Source organism: Typopeltis vanoorti, chromosome 8 (genome assembly GCF_054136105.1).
Source record: "Typopeltis vanoorti isolate ZY-2024b chromosome 8, IOZ_Tvanoo_1.0, whole genome shotgun sequence".
NCBI classification, from domain to species: domain Eukaryota; kingdom Metazoa; phylum Arthropoda; class Arachnida; order Uropygi; family Thelyphonidae; genus Typopeltis; species Typopeltis vanoorti.
The window spans coordinates 141,986,953-142,008,614 of record NC_143556.1 but is presented as its reverse complement, the minus strand read 5'-3'; the positions used below and the strand labels follow the sequence as shown (position 1 = coordinate 142,008,614).

The window sequence follows — 21,662 nt, the reverse complement described above, 5'->3', positions numbered from 1 at the left end:
AAAAATTGCAAATACGACTCAAAAGATAACTACAATGTTTTTATTATTCGTGACACCTGCAAGGAGTCCGAAGACTCATCGTGGGAGGACACCTATTGTACAACTCTCCATCTCCACCACTGAGCCTCTACTACCAATCATCTACATCAGCACCATCTACTGCCAACTACTACCACAACTAGTATTTTTTTTTTGTCTGTAAATTGCGTGTGTTCTGAAGGGCCGATTTGTCTGTATGTGGGATGAAAAACCCGAGTTTTCAGGAGAAAAAACCCCGCTACCTCCATATGAGATCGGCTAACTCACCTTCGATTGAAAAAGTCCATATAAAGATTCTTCCCATCATGACGAGACTCGAATTTAGGTCTTTTCCAATTGAAGGGCGCAACGTACCATTGTTCTTCCAATTGTGCTACGGAGGCGCCTATTATTATGTTGTTGTTATTATTACACCCTCCATGGAGTCAGACTCATCATGGAAGGTTCATTTAACTTGCAACGTATTTATCATATGGAATCTAAAAATCCATCACACTCCTTGCATTAACAATACATTCTGATAATACCCTCTGTTCACCGACAATTCCCCATGTAAAAAATCTTCTCTTCATACCCCCTCTTCACCACACTTTTACACAACTTCCAGGAATGACCTCTGGTTCTTCTCCTCTCACCTTCCACTCTTTTTATAATTATTATTATTTAGGCCACCAAGGAGTCAAAAGACTCATCGTGGGAGGTCCCTCCAAGGAAAAGAAGTCCATCATACCACTCCTTAAACTCATTGACCGTTCACGCTCTCACCACTCATACAAAGAAATCACTCCTCATCCTCTTGCTCACAGTTTCCTTTTGTAACTTCCAGGGATGGCTTCTTGTCATCACTCATTCCCACTGTTCAACTAAGGGAAAGAACTCTCCAGTGTCAACCCTGTAACCACCTCTCAACAGTTTAAAAGTCTCAATCATATCACCTCTCCTTCTATCCACCAAATCTGCAGTCCACATTTCCTCAGCCAATCCACATAACTAACATTGTACAGTCCTGAAACTTTGTTATTTGCCTCTGTATCCTTTCCACAGTTAATTTATCCCCTTCAAATCCCGGGTGCCAAATCTAAGAACAATAGTCTAAGTGTGGTCTGATCAGGGTCTTATACAACGAAATTATAACCCTTTTATCACTGCAGGTCAGTGTCCTTCTCATTATTGCAGCAATCCTCTGGGTTACCTTCACCACCTTTACAATATGTCCCTTGAATTTCAAGTTTCTATCAATCATCAACCCCAGATCTTGTCTGCCCTACTTCCTCCAGTATATCTCCTCCAAAACAGTATGCAGCATCCCATCGATGTGTCCGAAACCTCAAAACCTTACATTTTTCTGCATTAAACCGACCCCCCCCCATTCATTTGCCCATCTGTCTGGCTTATTCAAATCCTCTTGCATGACTACCACATCTACACTATTACTAATAACCCTTCCCAGCTTCACATCATCCGCAAACAACTGAATATCATACCCGTAATAATAATAATCCTGCCCCTCTGGATTAATCTGATAAAATCCTCTCACTAACTTAAATGTCTATCATAGTATTATTATTCATAACACCTCCAAGGAGTCCGAAGACTCATCGAGGGAGGACACCAACTGTACAGCTTTCCGTCTTCACCCGAACCTCTGCTACCAATCATCCACATTATTTCCACATCCACATGCCATCTACTGTCCACCACCACCACCAGCATAACTAGTATTTTTTGTCTGTAAATTGCGTGTGTTCTGAAGGGCCGATTTGTCTGTATCACCTCTCTTCCTCCTATCCATCAAATGCTGCAATCTAAATTTCTTCAACCTCTCTCTCCATAGCGCATTCCAAAGTCTTGATATTGTCTTAGTCACTTGCGTGTGGACCCTCTAAAATGTCTCCACATCACACTGAAAACCAGGTGAACAGATCTGAGCACAATAGTCCAAGTGTTGCCTGACCCATGCCTTATACAAGAGCACAACCACTTCTTTATCCCTACATGTTAGAGTACTTCTTATCATAGCAGCACTGTACATACAAGCCCAGTATGCTGATTGCTTACAACTTTACAACACCAACCCCTTCTCAGAAGAGACTATCCAAGCAGGAGAAAAATTATGCTCCAAGATGGCAGAGGAAAGGCGTTCCTCATGGAAAAAAGAAATAGAAGCTCTTGATATGACCTATAGTAGCAGAAAGGCATGGAACTTTATCAAGAGAATTAGGAAGGATTTCACTAAGCCATATGAGCATCCGCAGGTAACAGCTAATCAAATTGCTCACCAGCTGCTGGCAAATGGAAAATTCACTAAGAAGCACACAAAAAATAAGATACTTAGAGCCTCAAGTGAGGAACAAAATATGATTAACTCAGATTTCGTCATCACTGAACTCAACACAGCCATAAACCTATTAAAACCTAGAAAATCTGCAGGCCTTGATGATGTCTGTAATGAAACGATTAAACATTTTGGAACCAGGACTAAAGAGTGGGAATTAAACATATACAATACTTGCCTCAGAACCCTAAGGATACCAACTATCTGGAGGCATTCCAAAGTGGTGGCATTTCTGAAACCAGGGAAAACTCTAACAGAAGCAAAAAATTATAGACCTATATCACTACTCAGCAACCTCTTTAAACTCTGTGAATGATTAATTTTCAATAGGCTACAATCAAACCCCATCTTATTGCTGAGCAGGCTGGCTCAGCAATAAGGCAAATCCTGCACATCACAAATTCTCAACCTCACTCAATATATAGAAAATGGTTATGAGCAAAAACTAGCCACAGGAGCAGTCTTTGTAGACCTAACTGCAGCATATGATAACATAAACCATCTCAGTGGAGAAGGTCCAGAGACGAGTGACCAAGATGATAGCAGGTCTGTGGAATGAACCTTATGAGAATAGGTTGAGGATTTGTGGGTTGCAGAAATTGGACGATAGGCAAAGGAGGGGTGATATGATTGAGACATTTAAATTACTGAAGGGTTTTTATAAGATTGATCCAGAAGATAATTTTGAAAATATGACTGGTGGTGGGAGGACTAGGGGCCATGCATGGAAGCTGGGCAAGAGCGTGGTTGACAAGGGTGTTAGAGCTAGGTTTTTTACTTGGAGAGTGGTGAATGAGTGGAATAAGCTTCCAGAGTCTGTTGTGGGTGCTATGACCGTGAATGAGTTCAAGGCAAGATATGATAGATACTGTGTGAATGTTGAATAGTTGTTCCAGACATGATGTTAGGGCCTCCCTCGATGAGTCTGTCGACTCCATGGAGTTTCCCGGAACAATAATAAATAAAAAAAATAAATGATACATGCTGATAAAGTGTTCGTTCAATAATTACACTATATCCTTCGCAGCTGTTAGTCTACTTTTCATGACTATCCACCAATGCTAATCTGCCATAATTATTCTTCCTGTTGCTTGCCATGTAGCAGAAAAATTCCCCCGAGTTAACTTTGACCTGGCCAGCCAATCTCCTCTCATACTGCACCTTTTCTTTCTTTACCATGTTCGTCACATTTCTAGCCTGCACTTTATACTCTTCATGGATCTGATCACCACCAACTGTATTGTACCTTCTCCAGTCTTTTCTCTTCCAGCACAGCTTGCTTGATTTCACTGGACATCCATTTCACTCCTCTATTTACTCATTTAACCCTTGGTATGCTGTCATACGTTGTGCAGATACTACCTTGTGAGTTTCCATGCATTGTCAACATACTGGTGTTAACTGACTACAGAGCTGCCTATGTCACCTGCTTTATACTTCCACATGTATCTATTTTTTGCAGTGACTTTTTCTTGTTTCATCACTTCCCAAACAAGTACTTCATAATCACTCTCACCAACTGGTGGCAGTGTCAACACCTCATTAACATCTTGTGAAGTTATCTTCTCTTCTTTGGTGCATCAATCCAAAAATTGGTAAATATAGCAGCATATCACAACATCCTGTCTTGTGATTTCCTTTTTATCTTTTCATAACTCTTGGCGCCAGTTATCACCTAATCCAAAACATTAAAGCCTCTAGTTGCTTCAAACATGTGCTGCTAAAGATAGTTATCTCTCAGAAATTCTATAAATTCTCTCTCCTTGTTCCCATACACTATTTCCTCCTTCCAGTCTATATTCCTGTAATTAAAGTCTCCAATCAGTATCACCTTTTTACATGCCCAACTAATTTGCCTAAACATTTCACAATCAGTATTCTCTGCATTCCCTGGCCTATAACAGCATTCTATCAGATATACTAACCTGTTTATTTCAAGTTTGCACCACACAGATTCAAAATCTGTTCATGCACTATCAAGTTCCACACTTTGCAGATATAATTCCTCTGCAATCATTAACAGTACTCTCCCTCCTCTTTTCACATCTCTATCCTACCGGAATATTATTCCGGTAGGATAGAGATGTGAAAAAAATTAGAATTCCTTCTAATTCTATTCCTGACATCACATCCTCCTCAGACAACCAAGTTTCACTTATTCCAATTATTTTGGAGCATACAGTTTCAATGAATGCAACAAACTCAGCTCTCGTTTTGAATACTCCTTACATTTGTGTATAAACATAACAATAACTGTATTTTTGAGGCCACTCTACCAGCACCAACATTCTCCATTCTAGCTGCTATACTACACCTCTCTTCAGTTTGACCACTCCCTTTTACCTCATCCTGACTCTGATTTCCATTCCTACCTATATCATCCTCACCTTTATGCATTTCATCGTCTTGTGCTGCTGCACCCACATCTTCAACCTCATATCCATCTTCCTCCTACCATACAATCTGTTGATTTGTGCTATCCTGTTTCATAGGCAGACTCTGATCATTTGCTACATTAACCTCTTGACTCTGTGCCTTCTCAGAAGACAATAGCCTTTCTAAATGCGCAATACCAAACCCATTCAAATGCAATCCATCAGCTTTATACCATTCTAACTTTCCTTCAAATGCAATCCACAGATTTACAAATTGAACCCCCGTTTGCCTCACACAACTCAGCCATCTTACTAGTCATTATCTTCGTTCTCTTTCTCAATTCACTGTTACATTACCTTGGCAACACACCCATGACTTTTCCAACAACAATATTTTTCTTTACCTGCCGCAACAACTTCAAGTTTCTATGAACATTCATTTTCTTCCCAACTAAGTCATTTATGCCCACGACTACAACGAATTTTGATGCCCGGTATTTCCTTTTTTAGAACGCATCAGTTATTTGCTTCATTGTTCCACCAGGAAAGCATGTTTTGTGCCTGTTGAAACGAACTTTCACATGTAAAGATAAGGATATCGTTTTGCCTGTTTACAAGGCCTTGAAAAGACCTTGTCCCATATTTAAATAAATATGGATGCATAAAATTTCCCAAAATTTGGGAAACAATAATTGTCAGAGGTCCCACCTTACATCCTAGATCAATGCCCATAGAGAGTGCACCACCTAGATAGGACTTTAGAGTCAACCACGTTTTTTTTTAGTATTGTGTTGTCTTTGTCTGTGTGTGTTATAAGAGTTATTTGTAATCCCTGATGATGTGTCAGTGACTGAGACGAAATATTGGAAGCATTAAAATTAGTTTTTAACCCTTTCCTAGTTCTGTAAATATTCCATTAAACCTGCAACATGATGTACTCCCATCACTTAAGCATTAAACTCAGATGGATAACACCAAGATACATCAGCATTATAAAATATTGACTATGAAAGAACAGATAAAGTGAATGTGGTTTTACAGTTTAATAAATTATTATTGTTATGTGACACCTCCAGGGAGTTCAAAGACTCATTGAGGAAGAGTGTGCCAAAAGCACTGAACAATAGATACCCTTCCAACTATTAACCACAATCAAACTTACTTAACTTTTTTGCATGAGCCATTAGTAGCAGAGGCTCTACCAATCAACCAACCTTAAAACAGGAAGAAAAGAGGATATGATGTATGTATAAGCTAGAAAATAGATTTTATTAGATGGATCCAAGCATGTTTTTTTTACATATTGCAGGAGGAGAATGTGAAGGACTTGGAATAATCCTAGAAATTGTTATTATGTAACACTTCCAAAAAGTCCAAAGACTCATCACAGGAAGATGTTCTGCACCACACAAACCACCATCTACGCTACTTAAAATTCCATCCACATCACTATGCTATTTACCACCTATTGACAATATTTTTGTCTATTAACTGCATGTGTTTTCTGGCCAATTTGCCTGCATGCAGGAAGAAAAATCTGGATTTCCAAAAAAAAAAAAAAAAAAAAACATTGCTGCCACCATAAGATATCCTGTCCTAACTCACCTTCAACTGAAAAAGCCCATACAAAAATTACACCCATCATGACAAGAATGAAACTCAGGTTTTTCCCTTCGAAGGGCACTCTATCATATTTCTTCTTTCAACAGTACTATGGAGACACTTGGGTACAAATCTGAATAAAATGGTTTTCAATAAAGTACATGTATTAAATATTTTCTTATGGCAAGTGGTCAATATTCAAATGGAATATTGTAGGGAGTGGTTTTACAAATATTCCATCCTGTCATAAATTACAGCTTTTTAAATGAATATGCAGTCAATATAATGAATTTATTAGTAACTATTTTTTAAATACCACTCAATATTTTTTTTTTTCTCACAGGGATCTGCAGCGTTTTGGTATAATCTGCATAAAAGTGGTGAAGGGGACATGTCAACCAGGCATGCTGCTTGTCCAGTTTTAGTGGGATCCAAATGGGGCAAGTACAAATTTCAATAAAGAAACGTTATTTAAATTTCAGCCATTACCGTCTTTAATTTTACATTTTTTTTGGCATCCAGATAAACTTGCATTAAAAAAAGGTATGCTATTAAAATATATATAATGAAAGGTATTTTAACACACAAGAGTATATTTAAGAGAATAACAAACTACAGAGTTCTAAGAAAGCAAAATGCTATTTCTGTAAAGAAATATTAAAATTTGAGAAAATATTACAAACTCAAATGTTAAGAAATCCAGAAGAGGGCTGTTCAGTAAATAGGCAGCCCTTCTCTGACTGTTGTTCCCCTACTCACTTTCCCTAGATATTGATATTCTACTATTGCATCATATCTTTTCTAGATATTTTCATGGGCAACTGCTCAACTGAACTGCCATTTTCCTCTAATTATGTACAACCAGAAGCAGCTGCTGGTCAACACTCATACATAGTTCAGCTCTAAATTAACTGAACCCACATTTCATGCTCCTTTGTTCCCCAAATGATTATATTTTTCCAAATTTCTATTTTCACAAATGATTACAACATTTGGATCTTCAAGAAACACAAACATATTCCTTTCTAACCACTTACACATTTCATGAATCATACAGGCATGTTTAATCGTTAGAAAAAAATTGTTAAATTTACGTTGGGTTTAGTGCAATTTTTTAAGTGAATGTTTATCTTTATATATAAGAATTTTTTTCCCAGTATATTTAGGGTCTGTGAAAGTGCTATAGTTTTAGTTGTTTTTGTAACTTATATTGAATTACACTGTACTCTAAGTCAGTGCTTCCCAAACTTCTGGATGTCGGGGTCCCCTTTGAAAAAATTTAAATATTTCACACAGTCCCTCAACCTCTAAAAAAAAATCTTAATATAGACATATATTATTATAATATTTATTGTATTTATATTCAATACAAAACACACACAGCGAATATTGCAAAAATCAAATGCAAATATTATATTTTTAGCATCTTACATACACATTTGACATAGCACATTATCTCATATTTTTATATAGATAGATATATTGTTATTGTACATTTGCAGTACAAGCACATGAACATAAAACGATAAGTAATAAAGAAAGAATTAAAAACATAAAAGAAGTTTAATAACAATTTAATGTGATGGATGTGTTTCAATACTGCTACACAAAAAGTCAATATCAGATGAAATATTTAAAACTGCAATTCTTAGATTTCCGCTTTGAAATGAAACTTATATGAATAAGCATGCTAATATTCATTAAGCGCTGAAATACACAGGAAGCAAAATTTGTGAGCCCACACCAACGTGTGATTTTTTTCCATTAAAATATAAAAAAATAACAAAAAATAAAAAAATAAAAATTAAATATGTTTCTTTTAAGATAAAAGAATATACTTTGTCTTAAAACATTTTCAATTTGTTTCATTATTTCACAGCCCCTCCCCCCCCTTAACAAAACCTACAGCTGAATGATTCTTTATCTATGTCCAAGTCCTTGTCGTCGTCATCACTTTCCCTTTCACAATTGGCTAAATGGTGTAGCGCAGCTAAGTCCTTGGCTTCTTGGAAATCTACTATTAGTATTACTATTATTATTCTAAGATCCCATGGAGTCATGAAATTATCTGAGGTTCCTTTTGTCATACACACAGCTCATCATACTGCACCTTAAACACATTCAAATTTTCTGTAGACAGCACACCTTCAGGCAATGCATTCCAATAATTCACTACTCTCCATGCAAAAAAAAAAAAAAAAAAAACTGCCCAAAATCTTCCCCAATGTCATTAACATATAGGTTAAATAGAAATGGTCCTAAAACAGACCTCTATGACACAGCACTAGTGACTTTCCTCTTCTGGGATATTGCTCCCCCCCACCATACACAACTTGTTGATATCTATCGGACAGCCTATCTCCCATCCATAGTCTAATATCCAACCCAATCCACTCTAGTTTGACTATCAACTTATCATGCAGTAATATTTCATAAGCCCTTGCAAAGTAAGTATTTTAGTGTGTATTCATCTCCCACGTTCAATGCGGTTGTCACCTTATTGTAATAAGTAAGTAGATTACTAAATCCTGACTGCTGTTTAGCAAATCTGTGCAATCCATGAAAGATAGCCTTGTTGTCAACTCAATATTGGATTCTGATTCTCACCAGTCTTTTTAACACTTTAATCTCAACAACTGACATACAGATTGGCCTATAATTTGATGCTTTAATTTTGTCACCTCCTTTATGAAGCAGAAGAATTTTGCTTCCTTCCTCTCCTTTGGAACTTGACTAAATGTATGACTCATATTGAACAAATATATAAAGGCAAATATCAACTCCTTGGCACATTCCTTCAAAATATGCAGTGATATATCAAGTCCCACAGCTTTATTAATAATTTACTAACTTTCTATAATGGAGTGATAACTAATATTTAGGGAATTGACAGCGTATACTAGAAATATAGATTAAATAAACTTTAATATATACTTTCCGATATTTCGGCGAACGTCACGTTGCCATCTTCTTGGGAACTTACTACAAAGACACGTGCACACAAGTACTAATAACAGCAAATAAGACTGAAGTTAGGAAGCTAGTGTTTTCCTAAAGTCCTGATGGTGCCCCATGGCGGGCTATATTGGTAGTTCTTGGCCTTTGGGCTGAAGTTCTTCTGATAAAAGTTTCCCAAATTTGGGGCAGTCTCATGCATCCAAATTTGTTGAGGTTTGGCATGTTCCTAAGGGCCGAGGCTGATTCCATGAATAGTCTTTCATACTTGAACTTGCTGTGGTGTATTACTGTGACTTTCTTCCATCTTATTCTGTGGCGAGTATCCAGAGCGTGGTCTGCAAGCCCAGAGTGGCTGTACTGGTGAAATCGGATGTAATCCTTGTGTTCTGAGATTCTGATATTTGCTGTCCTGCCTGTTTGGCCAAAGCAGGACAGTTTACAGCTGCAAGGGACCTGGTATACACCAGGTAGGTCTAGGGGAAGTGGTTGGTCTTTGGTGGAGCGGATAAGGGATGCCAGTTTTCTATGTGGTCTGTAACAAGTGGTCAAGTCATGTTTTTTTAAGATTTTATTGATTTTTTCCGAGGTGCCTCGGATGTAGGGAATGGTGATGGATTTAGAGTAATCTTTTTTGTGAAGGGGAGGGGGTGGTGGGTTGTGGATAACTGGGTTAAGCATTTTTTAGATTTTTTGGAGGGGGTAGCCGTTGGCTGAGAAAGTGTCAGGGATATGATTTAGTTCAGTGGTTAGGGCTTGATCATTAGAACAGATTATTTTTGCCCTGTTGAATAATGTTTTAATAACTCCATATTGTTGTGAGGGGGGGGGTGATGGGATTGTTGGTGAATGTATCTGCCTGTGTGGGTGGGTTTTCTATAAACTGAGAAAACCAAGGTTCCATCAGGTTGACGGGTGGCTAGTGTGTCTAGGAAGGGGAGGTTATTGTTTTCCTCTTTTTCCAGGGTGAATTTGATTCTAGGGAGTTGGTTGTTTAAGTATACACTGTCAATTCCCTAAATATTAGTTATCATGTTTAGAATTTCTAGTATACGCTGTCAATTCCCTAAATATTAGTTATCATGTTTAACCAGCGTATAAGCCTCTCAACAAGAATAATGATCATCCACGGAGATCTCTTCGCACGCAAGGCCCGCCATTACGGCAAAGTGAAGCGGAAGTTATCCAGACAACTTAACCGTCTGGCATTCCTAAAACGCTGCCGGGATAATCAAGTCATCCCGAACTGTGTTAAATTTAAACACCGCTTCATCTCACAGAAAGCTCTCCGTATTTACAACCGCGCTAGCCAGGCATTACTTCGGGAGCAAATTACCGCTACACGCGGTTCCCTAGCCGACATAAACAGAGCTATTTCAACGCTAGAAAATGAGCTTTCACTTACGCTGAATCACGAGCTTTGGTCAGTCCTACATGATGTCTCGTGTACGGCAGCTAAAAAAGAATTTGAACGAGTACGGAGCCGAACATATCAACAAGTTTGATAAATTAATAAAGAACTCGGCGTCCAAACCTAAACTACAAACCAAGACTGTTGTTAACCTTTCGTCAGCTACCTAAAAGCCTGAAGCACTCCACGCTCTGTCAAGTGGTCACAATTTCGCCATTGCTCCTAAGAAATTACCGCCGAGGAATTAATGATCCAAATTGAACGCGGGATTCGCCAACTTCCAAACCACATCGCCAACGATATTAGATTGGATGTAGCCTGTGTTCTCAATAAAGCAAAACCTCCAAAATCCAACATATCCATTAGTGAATACAAGGCACTACAAGAATTGAAGAGAAACAAAAAAATAGTGATCACCAAAGTGGATAAGGGGAACGCCACTGTGGTTCTCAATCTTAAAGACTACACAGGTAAGCTCAAGGCTTTATTATTAGATCGTTCCACTTACCTCCCCATTGATTACAATCCCACCAACTCACAAATTAGAAAACTTCATAGGCTCCTTAAGAAGGTCACTTCTTGGCCTGTGGAGATTACCAACAGACTAAAACCCTATAACTCTAGACCCCCCCCCCGCATATATGGGCTCCCAAAAATACACAAAGAAAATGTGCCATTACGTCCCATAGTGGATGGCATTGATTCCCCCACTTACAAACTATCCAAGCATTTAGCCAAAGCGCTCTCACACTATACTGGCAATACACCATCACACATAAAAAACTCAGCACACTTCAAAGCCAGTATAGAAAACCTTGCACTCCAACATGACATAATGGTCAATTTTGATGTCTCCTCCCTATTCACGAATGTCCCCCTCAAAGAAACCTTAGAGCTAATCCAAGCTAAATTTCCTCCCGATATCTGAGCCCTATTTCAGTTTACAATGAACTCAGGCTATTTCGTTTGGCAGGAAAAATTCTACAAACAGATAGAGGGGACAGCCATGGGTTCACCACTTTCCCCACCCTTGGCCAACTTCTTCATGGAGACGTTTGAAGAGAAAGCCTTAAACTCAGCCCCACAAAAACCTACCATATGGCTTCGCTACGTTGATGATGTTTTCGCTATTTGGCCACATGGCCCGGATTCACTCCTCTCCTTCCTAACACACTTAAACAACCAACACCCTAGAATCAAATTCACCCTGGAAAAAGAGGAAAACAATAACCTCCCCTTCCTAGACACACTAGTCACCCGCCAACCTGATGGAACCTTGGTTTTCTCAGTTTATAGAAAACCCACCCACACAGGCAGATACATTCACCAACAATCCCATCATCCCCCCTCACAACAATATGGAGTTATTAAGACATTATTCAACAGGGCAAAAATAATCTGTTCTAATGATCAAGCCCTAACCACTGAACTAAATCACATCCGTGACACTTTCTCAGCCAACGGCTACCCCCTCCAAAAAATCCAAAAAATACTTAACCAGTTATCCACAACCCACCACCCCCTCCCCTTCACAAAAAAGATTACTCTAAATCCATCACCATTCCCTACATCCGAGGCACCTCGGAAAAAATCAATAAAATCTTAAAAAAACATGACTTGACCACTTGTTACAGACCACATAGAAAACTGGCATCCCTTATCCGCTCCACCAAAGACCAACCACTTCCCCTAGACCTACCTGGTGTATACCAGGTCCCTTGCAGCTGTAAACTGTCCTACTTTGGCCAAACAGGCAGGACAGCAAATATCAGAATCTCAGAACACAAGGATTACATCTGATTTCACCAGTACAGCCACTCTGGGCTTGCAGACCATGCTCTGGATACTCGCCACAGAATAAGATGGAAGAAAGCCACAGTAATACACCACAGCAAGTTCAAGTATGAAAGACTATTCATGGAATCAGCCTCGGCCCTTAGGAACATGTCAAACCTCAACAAATTTGGATGCATGAGACTGCCCCAAATTTGGGAAACTTTTATCAGAAGAACTTCAGCCCAAAGGCCAAGAACTTCCAATATAGCCCGCCAGGGGGCACCATCAGGACTTTAGGAAAACACTAGCTTCCTAACTTCAGTCTCATTTGCTGTTATTAGTACTTGTGTGCACGTGTCTTTGTAGTAAGTTCCCAAGAGGATGGCAACGTGACGTTCGCCAAAATATCGGAAAGTATATATTAAAGTTTATTTAATCTATATTTCTAGTATACGCTGTCAATTCCCTAAATATTAGTTATCATGTTTAACCAGCGTATAAGCCTCTCAACAAGTATAATGGAGTGATAGATGAGATGGATAAGGGAAATGGCTACATGATGATTTGCTGGATTTTGCAAAGGCATTTGACTGAATAACACATGGAACTCAGTAACAAATTAGAACAAATAGGGATTGATATGAATCAATATGAAAAATTGATATGATAAAGAATGTGGCTGTTGGACAGATATCAAGAAGTGGTATACAGAGGAGCAGAATCCACGCGAAAGCTGGTGACTAGTGGTGTGTCATAAGGTTCAGTACTAGGACCACTAGTGTTTAATTTGTACTTAAGTAGCATAAAAATAACTTGAATGAAAATATTCAGTGGTTTGCTGATGTTAATCAAGGCAATGTGGAAAGCTTACATGGTGATTTAAACAGGTTGTCAGTAGGAATAAAAGATAATGGATATCAGTTTAATATGGAGAAATGTAAAGGTATGCATTTTGGAACAAACAGATTACAAGCTGTGTACCACATTGATAGAAATGTACTCCAGGAAACAGATGACGCTAGAGATTTAAACTTTTAAATCTCTAGCTTCATCTAGATTTAAAGATAAACAGAGAGTTAAAGTTTTAGAGGACAGACTGCTAAGGTAACCCATAAGATTCCTTGACTATTGAAGTGAAGAGATAAGGAAGTTTTTATCCTTTTTTATAAAGTCTTGATATGTCCACATCTGGATTACCATGCACAGATCTGGTCTCCTTGGTTTCTGACTAAGAGAGATTTATGGAGTGCACCCCATAAGTAAACAGAAGATTTGGATTTGATAGGACCGAACTAGAAGAAATTTTTTGATACATATGTAGAAAGATAAGAAGAATGAGTAATTCTTCTCAACTGTGACAATTTTCTCAGGAACATATTAATTCTTCTCAACTGTGACAATTTTCTCAGGAACATATTAGAATGGTGCAAATGAAGGACTAGATTTTTTGCAAGGTGAGTGGTGAATTAGTGGAATTTCAGTTCTTCATCAATTGGTGGTGAAGAAATATGACTAAAATGTCCATATAAAGTTCAACAATGAGAATTTCTTGACGTTAAAAAGGCTATAGGACTGGATATTATTATCACAGAAGATCTCCAGGGGGTTAGAGCCTCACTGAGGAAGGCCACATACCACTCACACCACTTGTCATACCTACTCTTGAATTCATTCACACTATTGCACTCTCCATTCTCCGCCTCCAAAGACAAGCCATTTCAATTGCACACTGCTCTATGAGAAAAATCTGGCTCTCACCCCTTTTTCATTACATTCAATCTCAACTTCTATGGATGACCTCTCATCCTCTCTCCATCCTCCATATCTTGTATGACCCTTTCAAAAGTTTAGAGGTATCTGTCATATCATTCTGCTTTCTCCTGTCATTTGCAGTCCACAAATTTTCAGCTGACAATCCACATTGCCATCTTTAACACTGTCTTCTGCACCCTCTCCTCTGTATCACCTCGAAAAACAGGAAACCAGATCTGCACACAATAGCCTTTGACCTGGCTGTATAATTTGAGTCTCAGCACAGGGAAGAGTACAGGAGTGGAAAGCATGTATGATAATATCATTGCATAAAGATGACGCAAAGACTCATAATTATTGACCTATTAGTATCTCTGGAGTGGTGGTAAAGATATCGGAAAAACTGCTAAGTGATCACATACAGAAATAGATTGAAAGATGATATATCATCTTTCAATCTATTAGACTTAACAGAGAACAACTTGGGATTACTATGGAAAGATCAGGTTACAGTAACTTGCTCACATCTATCAATACTCTAACATATTATTGTGTATAATATATGTAATATCACCATGTATATTAGAGGGATGGGCAAAAGAGATGACAGTGCTCTTTTAACCACAGGCCAGTGTGTGTATATCAGGTTTAGTGGTATAGATGTTAGAGATCTTGGCTGATTAGAGAATTAATACAAATCTGGATTGATGAGAATGGAAATATTTTGAGAAAGCAGCATGGGTTTGTTTGGGGGGGGGGGGAACTTACTTCAGTAACTTGGTTACATTTTATAATAAAGGTGACTAGTATACTGGACAAGAGGAGATGCTTCACACAGATTTGACAGAGCACCACATGATACAGTGCTGTTCAAATTGAACAAGGGGATGGATAGTCTGTTGGTAGCTTGGTTATGAAATGTTTGACTGACAGGAGTCAAAGAGTTTTGCATGGGAGTGCAGTGTCCTGGAAAAGGAAGATGACAAGTGGGGTACAAGGTCCTATTTTAGGACCATCATTGTTTAATTTATATATCAATAATATAGTTTAGGGTGTGAGAGGAGAAATTCAGCCATTTGCTGCTGATGATGCTAAATTAGAAAGAGCAATGTTAATAAGTTTTGATGATACTGTTGCAAAAGGATATGAACAGGATGAAGCTTTGGGCTGAAGAATAGTGGAGATGTTACTTCAATGTTTAAACACTTTGACCAGAGAAGATGGAATGACTTTTATCATCTGGAGAAGCTTTGCTTCCAAAAGTGAATGAATGAATCAAGGGATATGATGATTTGGTGGATAGGAGGTCAGAGGACACATCACAAAAGCTGCAAGGGTTACCCAGAAAATTGATACCATAATGCAGAGAAGGAGGTGACAGTTCCATGCAATGCACTAATTGGCTACATATGGATTTCTTTGCACAAGTCTGATCACCTGATTATATTGGCGATAAGGAAACACTGGAGAGAGTGTATGCAGAAACAAATAACCAAAAATGTCTCAGCACTCTAGAATGTTGTGTATGAGAACAAATTAAGGAAATGTGATTTGCAGACCTTGGTAGATATGAGGATGAGGAGAGGTGATATGACAGATATATAAATTAAGAGGAGCCATCAGACAGATACATGAGAATTATTCCATAGATAATCAGTGTGTGGGAATAAGAAGTCATTCTTAAAAACTGTACAAAAGTCAAGTGAGTAAGGAAGCAAAAAGGAGATTTTTTTTTTTTCATAGCAGTAGAGAATGAGTGCAATATGTTGCCAGGTGCTCACCACCCAATGTGCAATGGGTGGCGAGTGTTTGAATGATGAATGTTTTCAAAGCAAGGTGTTATTGTTATTTTTGATGCGAATCTCCCCTGATGAGTGATTCTGTGGAGGTTTGGAAGCAATACTATTAATCAGCTATCAGCTAATGCCTTTTATTCCCTTATAGGGAGTAGGCAAGGCCATTTTAGCCCCATCTAACTTTTGGATAGTGAGTGGGCAGCAGTCGATCTCCATCAGTAGCCAATCAGAGATAGCTGGCCCAAGACTGCTACTAATTATAAGTGAAAACCAGTGAAGAAATTGGCAAACAAGTGCTGCCATCTCATGGTCCGTAACCCTAACAGGATATTGTTATTGTCTGAAATAGTGTGCGTTATATGGTCAATTTTCTGGAGTTTACAGGACGAAAAACCAGAGTTTCTGGGAGAAAAAAACCTGTTTGCCCATGCCAGAGATCAATTAACTCGAGAACTAGTCAAAGACGGGCTTATATATTGAAAGATTTTCCAGTTGGTCATACTATAAATTAAAAAAGTACACGAAGTTGAACTTCACAACTGAGCTACTTGTATATAGAGGATAATGACCTCACATCAATTGCCATAGTATTCCATAATGCAATGCACATATACTTGCAGCTTAGCCTCTATATATGAGTAACCCAGTCATGAAGTAACTTCACATGCAAACTTTGTTTGCTTACACTGGATAAAGGATTAAACCAAGAATATAACTTTTTGGCATCTTTGATTTATAGTATAACCAAGTGGAAAAACTCTCAACATCTATCCCTAATCTAACAGATAAGCTTAGGTGTTGATGGTTATTCATGACTTATTTTTCACAGTATTAACAACACCACAAACACTTTTATCAACAAAGATGTTTCATTAACGCTTATATTTCGCTGATTTTCAACTCAGCATCATCAGAGCACAACACATGTAAACATGACAGTGAGTGAGTGAAACAATATAATTGCAAAAGACAAAAGATCTAACGTCCTATTTTTTGGCGCCCTCTAACGAAAAAAAAAAAAAAAAAACAGCCGTTATCCAGGAGTTTTTCTTAGGATAACCTTCTCCCAAATTTTTGGCAAATTAATGCAACCATATTTGTTAAGGTTGGGAAAATTCTTCAAAGCCATTGCTGACTCATAAAATAATCTTTCAGATCTATAACGACTCCTAAATAGCACATTCGTTTTCCTCCATCTAATCCTGTGTGAAGGAGTGTCCAAAGCGTGGTCTGCCAGTCCCAACTTGCCATAGTAATAGTAGCGAATGTATCTTTCATGTTCTTCCAGGTGGATGTTCACTGATCTTCCTGTTTGCCCATAATAGGCCAAGTCACAGTCACATGGAACTTCATACACTCGTGGGTGTGCTAAAGGGTGAAGTTTATCCTTAGGCGAGCGGATCAGAGTTGCCAGCTTGACATGAGGTTTGAAGGTGGTGCAAAGGCCATGTTTCAACAATACTTGTAAACAAGGCTAAGCCTCCAAAAAGCAATATGCCACATAAGCAAATAACTGCCCTAAAAAGTTATATAATAATAAAAATATTATTATTACAAAAGCCGATAAAGGAAATGCAACAGTTATCATGAATAAAGAAGGGTATAACAGAAAAATGCAAGATCTCATATGTGACAGTTCCACATATCAAATTATACATCGAGACCCTACAATGTCACAAAGGAAAAAAGTCCAAAAATTACTGAAAAAAGTGACATCATGGCCCAGAGAAATCATCAGGAAAATAAAACCAATTCATGTTAAAACACCCCATATTTATGGATTACCAAAAATCCACAAAACTAATATTCCCCTATGCCCCATAGTTGATAGCATAGATAGTCCCACTTATAAACTGGCCCAGCATTTAGCTAAGTCGCTTGCCCCCCCCTTACTGGCAACTCCTCTACTTTTGTAAAAAATTCAATCCATTTCAAAACACTGGTTAAAAATCTAATCCAAAAAAATTCAGACATACTGGTTAGTTTCGATGTCACTTCCTTATTTACAAATGTACCACTTATAGACACTCTTGATTTAATCAAGTCTAAATTTCCCCCAGATATTTTTGAATTATTTCAATTTACCATGAATGCAAGTTACTTTATAAGGAAGGGGGGGGGGAATTCTACAAACAGATTAATGGTACTACTATGGGTTCCCCCCTCTCTACCCCATTAGCAAATTTTTACATGGAACACTTTGAAAACAAAGTACTTACCACAGCTACATACAAGCCACAAGTGTGGTTACGCTATGTAGATGATGTGTTTGCCATCTGGCCCCATGGACAAGACACTTTGGATGCTTTTGTCAACTACCTAAACAGCCAACACCCCAAAATTCACTTCACAGTAGAAAAAGAATCGAATAAATGTTTACCATTTCTTGACACATTAGTCACCCGCCTTTCGGATGAATCAGTATCTTTTTCTATTTACAGAAAGCCTACACACACAGGAAGATACTTACATAAACAATCACATCATCATCCAGTCCAACAGTATGGCATTTTAAAAACACTTACACACAGAGCCAAAGCCATTTGTTCTAACGATACAGCTCTGACCACTGAACTCCAGTAGTACCTGCGCCATACGTTCTTAGCCAACAGCTACAATCCCTACAAAATAGATAAAATACTACATAGGCCCATTACTCTGCCCTCCCCTAATACACAAGAATACAACATGACCATTTCTATTCCCTATATCAGAGGCAGTACATCAGAAAAGATAGCCAAAGCATTGTTGAAGCATGTCCTTTGCACCACCTTCAAACCTCATGTCAAGCTGGCAACTCTGATCTGCTCGCCTAAGGATAAACTTCACCCTTTAGCACACCCAGGAGTGTATGAAGTTCCATGTGACTGTGACTTGGCCTATTATGGGCAAACAGGAAGATCAGTGAACATCTGCCTGGAAGAACATGAAAGATACATTAGCTACTATTACTATGGCAAGTTGGGACTGGCAGACCACGCTTTGGACACTCCTTCACACAGGATTAGGTGGAGGAAAACGAATGTGCTATTTAGGAGTCATTATAGATCTGAAAGATTATTTTTTGAGTCAGCAATGGCTTTGAAGAATTCACCCAACCTTAACAAATATGGTTGCATTAATTTGCCAAAAATTTGGGAGACGGTTATCCTAAGAAAAACTACTGGATAACAGCTGTTTTTTTTTTTTTTTTTTTCGTTAGAGGGCGCCAAAAAATAGGACTTTAGATCTTTTTTCTTTTGCAATTATATTGTTTCACTCACTCACTGTCGCGTTTACATGTGTGTTGTGCTCTGATGATGCCGAGTTGAAAATCAGCGAAATATAAGCATTAATAAAACATCTTTGTTGATAAAAGTGTTTGTGGTGTTGTTAATACCATGAAAAATAAGTCATGAATCTATCCCTAATCCAAAGTATTTTAGTAATAAGGTGTGATATCTTTCGACTACTTGTATATGGAAATATGACGTCTGCATTACTTCAATCTTGGTATCACTTCAGGGTCTGGCTGCCACTGTTGAGCCCTCAATAAAGGTCAAAACCGATCTGGGTAGTGACCCCTCCCATAATGCATACAATTATACATGTCTGCAAGGATATGTGCATTCCATTATGGGATATTAAGGTGTTCACATCAACTGCCTTAATATGGGATATTAAGGCAACTGATGTGAAGTTATATATACAAGTAGCCCAGTCGTGAGCAACTTCACATGCAAACTTTGTTTGCTTACACTTGGATAAAGGATTAAACCAAGAATAATATAACTTCTTGGCATATTTAATTTAAAGGCTTAGATAAAGTTCCTTTAGTCATGAACTAGTCTTGAACTTAAGTCTATCTTCAGGTGGTCTAGTACAAAGGATGCAAATGCAACTTCTACTGAGCTACATGGGCCTGACACTAATACTATAATAATAATATCTTTAAATAGAATAATAATATATTTAAATCATGTGTGTGTGTGTGTGTGTGTGTGTGTGTGTGTATATATATATATATATATATAGTTTTTTGTTCTTTTTTTTTTAGTTTCAAATAAATGGTTCCATGAACGTGGTCAAGAATTCAAACGAAGATGTGGTTTAAGTTTCAGTGACTAAAAAAAACAAAAATGGAAATGCATATTTTCTAAAGGTGTAATGATAATGTGTGATGTTCATATGGATATTTCTCTTTTCAGTCATTTCCAAATTCTGGTTACTGGATATTTAAGTGAACATTTCTAAAAGCATTTCCACAATTTAAGTGTGATTATAACATTGAAGTCTTTCCATACTGGTGTTTAAATTAATTTCTTACACTTCTGACTGCTGTGCTCTGAAACATTAAATGTAATGGTTTCTTTAATGTTACTAGTGTTAAAATTAATATGCTTGCAACAATAGCCCATCAAACATCAAACTCTGTAGCATTCTGCAAGATATAATGAATTTTTGAAGTGTGAACCTAGATATGCACCTAGTCTTTTCGCTAAAAAATTTATTTATTATGTAATCTTAACAATGTGTACATTGATCATGAAAACATATATTCAATATCAAAAAATTCCAAGAACTCCATATGTGTTGGAGTAATAACTTTTAAGACAAAATTATTTTTGACCTTCACATCAGTGTCAGAACATTGAAGCAAAGGATATGAGCAGTCCAAAAGATAATAAAGTAAGAACAATTTTGTCATTTAAGATATGATTGTTACTATTCTCTATTTTAATTTCATTTAAATAAATAATTTAAACAGATGATAAAACTTATGGAGTTGACTCAACAAACAAGAACAAAATGTTCCACTGGTAATGTTATTTTATTATTTTATTATTTTTGTTATTTTAGAATTTTGTACATAGCAAATGGTCAGGCAGGGATATAGCTGTTTGTATATTTTTCTGTTTCATGAAAAATAACCTGTATGTATGCTGAATTTGAAATTTGGTTTAACTTATTAAGCCACATTTTTTCTTTACACACAGCATGCCCCCATGCTTCCCACTCCATACACACAAGATATCAACAAAACTATTCCCATCCCCTGTATCTGGGATACATCTGAAAAGATAGCTGGTTTATAAATATATTCATTAACTTTGAAACCAATCATTCAGCTAAGAGGACCAAGCTCTCATCACTACTTGTCTTAGTATCTCCCATTATGCAAAGCACATCTCCTTGAAGACATGTATAATGCTGCGCATTAAGGGAAGGGCCACTACCCAGACCAGTTTCAACTTTTATTGAGGTCTCTTCAGTGGTAGCCGGACCCAGAGGTGGTGATAAGAAGTTGGAAGTAATGGAGAAGTCATTTACCTATATGAATTGATAAAGGTGTCTCACCTTATTAAATTATTCTGGATTTAGAGAAAGATGTTGGAAGTTTTTTCCACTTGGTTAGGCTATAATAAATTTAGTTTAATCCTTCATCCAAGTGGATAAAGGATTTGGATAACTAACTAACCAGAATTAACCGGCCTGGTTGGCCGAGTGGTTAGCGTATCCGCTCTCCAGCCAAAGGGCTGCAGGTTCGAATCCCGCTATTGTCTATGGAAATAGTTGTGGTGGTGGTCGGCAGTAGATGGCGTTGGTGTAGTTGCAGTCAGTTGGTGGATTGAGTGGTAGAG

At 37.8% G+C, this 21,662-nt stretch overlaps 2 protein-coding genes across 5 annotated transcripts in view; one reads left to right on the top strand and one right to left on the bottom strand.

The window, feature by feature from the left end:
* LOC150104398 (prolyl 4-hydroxylase subunit alpha-1-like) overlaps positions 1 to 20,732 on the top strand; it is a 356,969-nt gene extending 336,237 nt beyond the window's left edge. The window contains exons 12-13 of the mRNA XM_090396472.1: positions 6,695 to 6,791; positions 20,078 to 20,732. Of these exons, the coding sequence (XP_090252598.1) occupies positions 6,695 to 6,791; positions 20,078 to 20,148 (168 nt within the window). The 3' untranslated portion in view covers positions 20,149 to 20,732. The remainder of the gene's footprint in view (positions 1 to 6,694; positions 6,792 to 20,077) is intronic.
* LOC150104397 (NAD(P)H pyrophosphatase NUDT13, mitochondrial-like) overlaps positions 1 to 21,662 on the bottom strand; it is a 581,172-nt gene that overhangs the window by 530,150 nt on the left and 29,360 nt on the right. The gene's annotated exons all lie outside the window — the stretch shown is intronic.